This window comes from Otolemur garnettii, unplaced genomic scaffold (assembly GCF_000181295.1).
Source record: "Otolemur garnettii isolate 467f Iridium unplaced genomic scaffold, OtoGar3 scaffold00033, whole genome shotgun sequence".
In the NCBI taxonomy this organism is placed as follows: domain Eukaryota; kingdom Metazoa; phylum Chordata; class Mammalia; order Primates; family Galagidae; genus Otolemur; species Otolemur garnettii.
The window spans coordinates 9,644,380-9,655,701 of record NW_003852428.1 but is presented as its reverse complement, the minus strand read 5'-3'; the positions used below and the strand labels follow the sequence as shown (position 1 = coordinate 9,655,701).

General features: G+C 45.0%; 1 protein-coding gene across 1 annotated transcript in view; it reads right to left on the bottom strand.

Moving 5' to 3' along the window:
• Positions 1-11,316, bottom strand: part of RETREG1 (reticulophagy regulator 1) — a 146,993-nt gene extending 135,677 nt beyond the window's left edge. Inside the window, exon 1 of the mRNA XM_003789539.2 lies at positions 10,944-11,316. Coding sequence (XP_003789587.1) covers positions 10,944-11,257 — 314 coding nt within the window. The 5' untranslated portion in view covers positions 11,258-11,316. The remainder of the gene's footprint in view (positions 1-10,943) is intronic.
• Between the last annotated feature and the right edge of the window lie 6 nt (positions 11,317-11,322).

Genomic DNA, 11,322 nt, shown 5'->3' with positions numbered 1-11,322 from the left:
CCCCGTTTCCTCTATGGGCACATCAATCCTTCCCTTATCCTCAGGGATCAGAGAAAAATGTGTACTTCCTAGCCCATCCCCCACTTCCTCAGAGCCTTGTGCCATCACAGCCCCCATGCTATCCACCATCCCTTTCCACTGCCCCAGTTCCACACAAATTCCAGCATCCTCTGGTGTGTCCACCCAGGTCAGAATGGCATGGCAGGGATACTATTGAAAGACTGTAGCTCTGAAGCTGACCACCCAAGAGACTGTAACAAACTGGTCAACATACAGACATGGTCAACATAAGGAACTAGGCCTACTGTAGTGGTGTGTACATGTGGTCACCTTGAAGAGGTGGTCAATGTAGGGAGGTGGTCAACTACAGAGGTCAAATGTAGCTTCTGACACTCAAAACAGGGTATGTCATTGATGGTGAAGGGCAGGTGTTAGAGACAGGGTGTCTTAGTCGGTTTGAGTTGCTATAACAAAAACACAATAAACTGGGTGGCTTATAAAATAACGGAAATGTATTTCTTACAAATCTGGGGGCTGTGAAGTCCATGACCCAGGCACCAGCAGGTTTAGCACCTGGGGAGGACTCACTGTCTGCTTCACAGACGGTAACTTCTAGCTGTGTCCCCGCATGGTGGAAGGAGGGAATAAGCCTCCTGTGCGCTCCTTTATAAGAGTGCTCATCTCATTTATAAGGTCTCCCCCTTCATGACCTACTCACCTCCTAACACTCCACCTCTTAATACTCTTGCTGGGTGACGAGATTTCAACATCTATATTTTGGGTGGACATAGATATTAAGACCACGGCAGATGGTGGTGCCTGTAGCTCAAGCGGCTAGGGCGCCAGCCACATACACCACAGCTGGTGGGTTCAAATCCATCCTGGGCCTGCCAAACAACAATGACAACTACAACCAAAAAATAGCTGGGCATTGTGGCAGGCGCCTGTAGTCTCAGCTGCTTGGGAGGCTGAGGCAAGAGAATCACTTAAGCCTATGAGTTTCAGCTTGCTGTGAGCTCTGACACCACAGCACTCTACCTAGGGCAATAGCTTGAGGCTCTTTCTCAAAAAAGAAACCACGGCAGAAAGAAAAGATTTCCTAAACTACCTGTTGGCCACATCAGGAGCTATCCTGAGAACCAAATCACAAAGGGGCTCAGAAATAGAGAGGAGGGAGCCCCGTCCTGCACTAAGCCACCATACTGCAGCACGGTACCACTGAGGAAAGGAGAGAGAATCTTTCCCTTGTGGTGCAATTTCATACCCCCTGGCTGCTGTGGAACCAGCCTCAGCTAAGGCCAGGAAGGAGCAATTGCAAGTCAGTGCTAGGAGACTTTAACTGTCACTGCAGGTGGCTTCTGTGGAACAACCCTCTGCTGGGACTCCCCCACGCTGTCAGCTATGTCTCCAACTCTTTAGTGATGGAGGTGGATAATTCACTTGATAAGCTACAGGTACATCCAATTCTACATCCTCAAACATGGCACATCACCCTCCACTCCCGCAAGCCTCGGCCTGCAGCAACCTTGGTGACCCTCTTACTGGTAGAGGATGGTGCCAGCCACTCCTCATCTATCCAGCCACTCATCTACCCACTGCCTCTCTCTTCTCCCCACCCACCAGATCATTCAGGCCTTCCAATTTTACCTCCAGAGTTGCCCAGAACCCTTCTCCTGGTCCCCATCCTCCCTGTCACCACCTCAGGCAATCTTCCCATGTCACCACGTGGTCCCTCAATGGCATCCTTGCTGGTCCCTGGTCCTGCGCTTTTGCTCCCCTAATTCATCCAGAGAGCCCGACAGGAAGTGACAAGCAGAATCAGGCACAGTCATGCCCTGAAATTCTGAGCTGAACTCACGCTACCTCCCCCAGCTTACCCAGCCCCAGCCACAATGGCCTCCTTGCTATTCTGAAAACACCCCAAACCTACTCCCAACCCCAGGGCCTTTGCAAGTGCCATTTCCTCTGCCAGGGATGCTCCACATCAGAGTTATCTGCTTGGATTATTCCCTCACTTGCTTTTCAGGTGTCTTCTTGAGGTCATTTCATGCAAAGCCCAGCAAAGTGGTACCTTATGGCCACTTTCTTGACCCTACTTTAGTTTTCTTTTCTACTAACATAAACTTTCATGAAAACAGGGACCTTAACTGTCTACTATGCCTTAACTATACCTAGCACCTAAGAACAATAGTAGACAATAAATACTTGTTGCATTTTTTAATGGAGGTCTTGAAAGAAAGTGGGGAATAGAATGATATTTATGTTTGGGTAATAAATGGAGACTGCTTATTGATACAGTCCAAATTCCTTAGCATAGTCCAATAGTAAACTCTTCAAAAATTGGCCCAAAGCTTTATCTTTCCCACCTCCCCAAGCACATAAAACCAACTTCCCCTCTCCCCTGTCTTAACCTAATCTCATCCATGACAGGGAAATATTCTTCAGTCCGGCTCGGTTCACCAAAAACTTTCTGAACATCTACAATATTTCAGATCCTGTGCTGATCTAGGCACTCAAGATTAATTCTCCACTCCCCTCAGGGTGAACCAGGTTAAGTCTTCCCATCAAGATAACATTTAGCCCTCATCCCACATTTTCCCCTTGGTTTGTCCTGTGGGGAAAGCTTTTAACATTAACCTCACTCTTAAAATTATACCCCTTCTTTCAGACAATAAATCACACAGAGCTTTCATCAACTTTTCCAAAACCCCTGATCTCGCCCAGTGCAGTGACTCAGGCCTATAATCGTAGCACTCTGGGAGACAGAGGTGGGCGGATTGCTTGAGCTCAGGAGTTGGAGACCAGCCTGACAAGAGTGAGACCCCATCTCTATTAAAAACAGAAAACCTAGCCCAGTGTCATGGCAATGCCTATAGTCCCAGTTACTCAAGAAGCTGAGGCAAGAGGATCTCTGAAGCCCAAGAGTTTGAGGTTGCTGTGAGCTACAAAGATGCCACAGCACTCTACCCAGGGCGACAGAATGAGACTCTTAAAAAAAAAAAAAAGAAAAGAAAAACCTGATTTCCACTTTTTCCTAACCTGAAAAGCCCTAGCGACCATGGCATGTAATTTAGAGCTGTGAGGTACTATCATGAACCAGCCACGTCCCCTAGAGGGTAGGCACTCAGTGGCAAGTTCAGATGCTGGGCTTCTGGTGCATTCCCTGGACCTGACACCATGTTGGGCATGGAACAGACACTTATCCATGGCTGCTTACTCTCCAGATGGAGCAGAGATAAGGCAAGGAACTTTAACAGTTTAACAGACTAAAAAGAGACTGTTTAACAGACTAAAAAGATCCCTATTAACACAAAAGCAAACTTCTCCTAATATAATTTGTTTCACTCTATGCTGGAATAATTAAGCTTAATTCTGTAATTCTGAAAAATATGGCCAGGCACAATGGCTTGTGCCTATACTCCAAATCTTTGGGAGGCCAAGGCAGGAGGATCACTTGAGCCTGAGAATTTGAGATTGGCCTGTGCAACAAAGCGAGACTCTGTCTCTACCAAAGATAAAAAACAAGCTGGGCATAATGTCACAGGCCTATAGTTCCAGCTGCTTGGGATGCTGTGGCAAGAAAATGGCTTGAGCTCAAGAATTCAAGGCTGCAGTGAGCTGTGACCACTGAACACTAGCCTGAGCAAGACCCTGTCTCAGAAAAAAGAACAACAACAACAACAACAACAACAACAACAAAAAATAAGCCATAATTGTGTTCTACCATTCTTTAGAATGACAAAGTAGAAAAAACACAAAATTTATAGACGATGAATGTGGTTTTATGACCCATCCTTAACACTATTATCTACTGCTGTGCCAATAAGGTAGCCATTGGCCACACACAGCTATTTAAACTTAACATTTAAATTAAAGTAAAACTATACTTCCTGAGTCCCACTGGACCTGACACCATGCTGGGCACTGGGCTGACACTTATCCACTGCTGCTTACTCTCCAGATGGAGCAGAGATAAGGCAAGGAACTTGACTAGACTGTTTAACAGACTAAAAAGATACCTATTAACACAGAAGCAAACTTCTCCTAATATAATTTGTTTCACTCTATGCTGGAATAATTAAGCTTAATTCTGTAATACTGAAAATGTGGCCAGGCACCATGGTTCATGCTTATATTCCAAATCTTTGGGAGGCCCACTGGCCACATATATGCTCACCAGCCACAGGAAGCTACTGGCTACCCAGGCAAAGCCACAGTAGAATATTTCCATCACTGCACACATTATAGTGAGCAGTCTAAAGTCACCTTCTGTTGTTCAATTAACTTCTTTGGGCCTCTTGTTTCCTCTTGTGTAAAATGGAAACGATATGTATATAGGGGGTGTATACGACTATGCAGTTACAGTTTGACGAAAGTCTAACAATGAGCAACCACAGCGGCTGTCAAAGGGAGTTACTGTCAACTGGAATGAAATTCTGTCTCAGGCTATGTGACGAGAAGGCTGCTGCCCGTGGGGAGGAGAGAAAGTCCATGATGGTCAGACCATCTCCAGAATGCTACACTCAGGGAAGAATCCACATCAACTGAAGCAGGACCCAGAAGAGCCTTCAAACCACACAGGAAGACAGCAAGTGGACAGAACCCAGGATTTCTCAGCCAGGGAAGGAACAGAAGATTCAACAGAAATCAAGAACAGAACGAATCATGAAACAGATAAAGGACTGTCCTGGACAGGGACCTGGATCCAGGGCAGCTGCAGGAATAACCAAGAGATGGTCTTAACTCAGTATAAGGAGAACAGTGACTAGCTAGTATTGTCCAATGATGAGAATGCTGCCAGATGGGGGAGAGAGGTCACAATTCCAGAAAGAGCTCTGACACAGTGGCTCTCAACCACGAACGTGTATCAGATCACCTGGGAGCTGAAGAAAACCCCGATGTCATGAGCCCACCTCCAGAGAGATTATTCAGTAGCTGTGGGGGAAGACCATGAGTGGGGGCCTCTGAGAAGCTCCTAGCTGATGCCGGTGACAAGTGTCCAGGACCACACTTTGAGGGACACAGCTCTAATGCAAGCTGGCAGAGAAGGGGCACTTGACGCCAGTTTGGAGTTTGGATCCTAGAAACTTCCAGCACCACTCTACAGATAGTGCTCCAGACGCTGCCTGGGGCCCAGCCTGAGAGGCCCGGAACGCCAGAGTGCCCCAGGTCTCCTGCCAGCTGTGCCCTGTGCAGTCACCTGGAGCAAACCACTTTCTTACAGTGTTGCTACTTAAATAAATAGAAAGTGATGTCATCATCTTGTAATGGCAGATGCACTGCGGGATAAGGCCCATGCACAGAAGTTTCTACATGTCATGGTCTCCCACTATGGGTTCAAAACCAAATCACATCAGAATGGCTTTTAGGCTGCAGGAGTACACGTCCGAGCAGAGCAGCTGTTTCAGTATTATGACCAGCAAGAAGACTTAAAATATAGGCGTTCTGCTCCATTAACTAACTTGCCTATCACAGGCAACTGTCATGTAGCCAGACAAAACCTGGGTGAGAGCTATTGCTTCCCTCACCAAAACCAGACACTCCATACAAAGATTTATACTTGAGTTTTTCCAATAACTTTAGTCATAATAATCAAACACGGACACCACCCATGTGAATATCAAGTAGCGAATGGATAAACAAATTCTGGTCTATCTCTGAAATGGCAATAAAAAGAAACCAATACCTGATATGCACGGCAAGGATGAATCTCAAAAATGTCTGGTGAATAAACAAAGCCAGACACAAAAGGCTTCATACTACACGATATTTATATAAAACCTTAGGAAAGACAAATCTACTCCACTGGGATAGGAGATGATCAGTCCCAAGGAGTAGATACTGATCTGCTCAGAAAGAAATGCATGGGAACCTTCTGGGGTGATGGACTATTCTAGACCCTGACTGCCATTGTAGTTACACAGGTATAATACACGCTTATAGTATAGGCATTTTATTGAGAGTAAACCACAGAAAGTCAATTCTGTAAAAACAAAAATAAACCCAACATTTTCTATTTCATTGGGTTCATTCTATTTCCAGATGTGTTTATGACTGGAACATCAGTGGCCTCTGAAAGGAAACTGGGTAGTTAGGGACAGGCACGAGAAAGAGATCTTCAAAACATTTACCCCCTTGTCCTTTTAAACTTTGAAGTGTAAGGCTGTGTTATTTTTTTAAAATAAGTAAAATTTTAAATTAAGGAAAAAAATGCTAAAGATATATTCCTCATTGGCCAAATGAATGAGATAATATAATTTGTGGCCCTCAGAGCTGCAAAACTATTGAGCTGTCACCCAATCTATTTCAATTGTGGGAACCCAGCAACTAAGTGGCCTGTATTTAATCAAGCTCCTCTGAGGTCTCAGTGAATATCCTTTTGTTAGCATTTTTTCGTAAGATATATCACAGATAGGAATGCCTATGTGTGTGTGTGCATATCCAAGTCAAGAACGTCTTTTATTTTCTTTGTAGTTATTCTCTCTCATTCTCTTTTTCTTTTTTGGGGTGGGGGACATAGTCTTGCTCTGTCGCTCTGGGTAGACTGCAATGGCATCATCATAGTTCACTGTAATCTCCAAATCCTGGGCTCAAACGATTCTGCTGCTCCAGCCTTCCCAGTAGCTATGCCTACACCCACAAGCTAGCACACCCAGCTAATTTTTCCTATTTTTTGTAGAGACAGGGTCTCAGTCTTGCTTAGCCTGGTCTCCAACTCCTGGGCTCCCAGAGTGCTAGGATTACAGGCATGAGCCACCTCTCCCAGCCTTTCTTTGTAGTTTTATCTCCGATGTGTATACCCTTAATCAATACTCTTTAGTTTTACACATTTTAAAGTGTTTTTTAATCATACTGGATGTATTATTTTGTGCTTCTCTTGCCCCAAATTACATTTATAAAATTAATTCATGTTGTTGCCAAAGCTACAGTTTATTTTCCCTCTTATACAGTATCCAGCCCATGGTAGGAATAAACAAACTGCAATTTACTTATCCCTTAAAATATTTATGGACACATCCATAAGGCATTTTCTGGTCCCTGTTACCCACATAAAACACAGATTCAAACATGTAGCACAGCATTCAAGGCTCCTACAATCCCCCAAGGTATCTCCAACCAACTAGCCAACCCCACTGTGTTTCTCTCCCAACTCTTGCTGCCCTTGCACCTGTTTATGGCAGTGTGGTTGGAATATTAAGCATACCTTTAAGATGCAATTGGTTCATTTTATTCCTTAGGGCCAGGAAGCTCTTCATTTACCCAAATTATTCCTGTGCAGCAAATTCTACTTCTAGTGTGATCTCCCTATGCGGATCCCCACAGCCTTTTCCATCCACATGGCCACTGTCCCCCCAAACCATATCACGACTCTTCCAGCACCCTTCTTCATGCAACCTTGAGTTATGCCCATTTGTGATGATGTGTCTCAGTTTTTTCCTTTTAGTGCACAGCAGTACAATTGTACAGATAATGGACAATAAATGGCGAAACTTTTGAGTCAAACTCAAAATCCTAAGAGTTACTGCTAGTACCAGGTGCTAAATCATTCAAAAATGTATGTTTAAAAAGTTTATTTCCACAAAAATGAAATTACACCAATTAAAATGAAAATAGCAATATTATTGCTTAAGATAGATTTGGGTTCTATTTCTAATACTGATTTTTTTTTGTTACAGTTTTTCTCACTTTTGAGATTCTGGTACTTTTGAGATTCTGGTACTTTTGAGATTCTGGTACTTTTGAGATTCTGGGACATAGAATGTTAACATATCACATAATTTAAGATCATTTCAGAAGAAGGCCGGGCACGGTTCATGCCTGTAATCCTAGCACTCTGGGAGGGCGGTGGATCACTTGAACTCAAGAGTTCGAGACCAGACTGAGGAAGAGCAAGACCTTATCTCTAAAAATAGCTGGGTGTTATGGAAGGCACCTGTAGCCCCAGCTACTTGGGAGGCTGAGGCAAGAGGATCACTTGACCCCAAGAGTTTAAGGTTGCTGTGAGTTTTGACGCCAGGGCACTCTACCCAGGATGATGAAGTAAGACTCTATCTTAAAAATAATAATAATAATAATAATTTCAGAAGAAATACAGTGTTTAACAAAAAATGTAACATCCTTGAAAAGAATTTTAACCCCAAAGTAACAAATAAAAGAGGGAAATCTCCAAACTTTTAATGAAATTAATAAATGAGCCATTTCCAATGGATTATAACACAAAGCAACAATACATATTTCAGAATTTAAAGAGTAGGACTACTCTCAAAGAAAATACATGAATGGGATGAAGATACTCCAAACATAATAAGTCATATAAGCAGAAGGCTATTCCTAGGTGGAATGCCTGGCCATTGCTCAGTTCTCCATCACATTCATTAAAAAAAATGGGCCGAAGATACATTCTTGAATAATATCCAATATGCTTTTCAATTATTTTATGCAAAACGTTATTTTCAATAGGTATTATTAAAGAATATACAAAAAATGTTTGCAACTCATAGAAATCAGGCCAAAGTCCTTAATATAAAAAGAGTTCCTATAAACCAATAAGGAAAAGACCAATAGCCCAATTAAAACATTAGACAGCTGGGTGGTGCCTGTGGCTCAAAGGGGTAGGGCACCAGTCCCATATGCCGGAGGTGGCGGGTTCAAACCCAGCCCCAGCCAAAAAAAAAAAAAAACATTATACAGCTTATTCACAAACAATGCAAAGAAAAGATAACTACAGTGGCTCTTTAACAGGAGGAAAAGTGCCCAATTTCAGAGAAATGCAAATTAAAGCCATATTGGGACACTTTTTCATCTGTTAGATTTACAAGATGAAAAAAATTTCATAAAATATTCTTGGCAAGGGTGTAGTGAAACAGGCATTTAAACATATTGCTGGTGGGAGTATAAACTGGTAGAACCCTAAGGAAGTACATGCAATTCAGGGATACCCATCCAAATTACAAATGCACATCCCCTCTGACCCAGCAATTCCATTTCTGGGAATTTATCCTACAAAAACACTTGCATATATGAAAAATTATGCATGTACAGAGCCTTTAGCTATAACATTAAAATACCAAAACATTGGAAACGACATCAGTGCCTCAGTAGAAGACAGGTTAGGCGATCTGAAACATCTTTACAGTAGAATTCTATGCAGCTGAAAAAGAACAAGGAAGTGATCCTCACAATATACTAAGAAGAGAGGACTAGTCCACGTGATATTCCACAATTTGCATAGGCTATGATGTATTTGCTAAAGTAGGCACTATCGGGGAAGGTACACAGGGAACTAGTAACACTGGTTGCCTCTTTGAGGAAACCGGGTAGCCAAAGACCAGCAAGAAGAAAGAGATTTTGAAAATGTTTACGCTTTTGTTCTTTAAATTTTTTTTTTTTTGAGACAGAGTCTCACTTTGTCACCCTCAGTAGAGTGCCATGCTGTCATAGCTCACGGCAACCTCAATCTCTTGGGCTCAAGTGATCTCCTTGCCTCAGCCTCCCAAGTAGCAGGGACTATAGGCACCCACCACAACACTGGTTCTTTTTAGAGATGGGGGTCTCCCTCTTGCTCAGGCTGGTCTCAAAGCCGTGAGTTCGAGCAATCTACCCGCCTCGGCCTCCCAGAGTGCTAGGATTACAAGTGTGAGCCACCATGCCTGGCCTTATACCATGAGACTGTATAAGTTACTTTAACAAATACAAATTTAAATTAAAAAATAAAATTCTAAAAACATGTCACTCATTGAAAAAACAAGTGAGACAGCTATAAGACTACTGGACAGTTGCCCAATCTAGCATAACACAATGTGTCCCCCTCATTTAAGGGCTCACATAACTTCCTAACAAGACAGACTATGGACTAATTTCTAGATACACAGGTAGCTAAGAGACCCAAAGTAAAGTTAATTCATAACCTGAGACCTCAACAAGAGATATAATTTGTTAAAAATAAGGACTGGCACAGACCTGCAGAAAAACCTGCACATTTGCTAAGGTTAACCTAGAATGTGACAGGTTGTATCTGCTTTATGCCTTGATTAATTTCTCAACTTTGAGAGTAAGAAACCCATGACACAAGGCATCTGTCCTGAAGCTCTGCTGATCGCACTGTGTGGGTCATGTTTGTGATGAGGACACTTAGCAAACAAAGAAGGTTCTTCTCTGTCCTCAATCAGACTGGCAACAGAGGACAGGGCACACCCTTCGATGAAGAAGCCAGACACGTCCCTATCCTCACCGGTGAAGAGTGCTTTTTGGAGAGACAAACCTGTTGACCTGGGGCTATTAAGAGAGAATTCTCGTGTGTTCTTCCTGTACTTCGCCTAAAAATACGACTGTTTTCCACACCGTCCCCCGGGGGGCGGGGTGCAGTGCACAATCCACCTGTTTATTTGCCTCCTGTCTTCTCATCAGGGAGCAGAGACGGTAAACCCAACTCTCCAGGGTAAGGGAAAACAAATCATTCAGTGCCCATCTCGGGTGGCTGGCGAAGTCGGGGCAGTCTCCGGCATCTAAGCTGGTCTAGATAAGCCTGCTGGGAGTGCAAGAACGAATACAAGTTTAAGCACGTTTGCTCTGGCTTACTTGGGTGAGCAGGTCAAGACCTGCGAGTTTAACAAAGCCAAGGCAGAAGTTTTCCTGCACGCTGGAGACACCTGTAGATACAGGTGCCCCCGGTCAACCGACCACCTCACATCTGAGGCTGGGTACACACACGGAGGATGTGTTTACACCGAAATGCTCCTAGAGTAAAGTCGAAGCGAGCGTCTACCTGTTTCAGACAGGTGGCCGAGAAAGTGGGGCAGGACTGGCACTTCTTACCCGCTGTGTCCAGCGTGCACCCCCCACACACACACACACACTGGGCCCCCGGGGCACACTCCGTGCACCCTCATGTGTCCCAAGGTCACCTGCCCTCCGGGGCTCCCCCACCCAGCCCGAGCTCTCACCAGAACACCAGGTTGGCACCGACGAAGCCAAGCAAGCTGCGCAGCGGCCTCTTCCAGCTCAGGAGCTCCTCAGCGCGGCAGCTCAGCCACAGCCCCGGCTCCCCGAGTAGCCAAGTCACCGCGGCAGCCACCCGGCCCGCGGCCTCCTCCACCTGCGGCCCCGGGCCTGCCGTAGCTGCCGCCGCCTCCCCCTGAGCTTCCTGGTCTTCCTCCTTATCTGGGGAGGCCGCGGGCGGCGGCGGCTGCGCCTGATCCCGGGCGGCGGGAGCCGCGCATCCTTCCTCGGCGTGCTCCGAGGGCGCCGAGCTCGCCATCTTCAGCTGCGCTTCCAGGCGGGGCAGCAGCGGGGACGCGCGCGGGCGCGCCCGGGTGGCGGCGC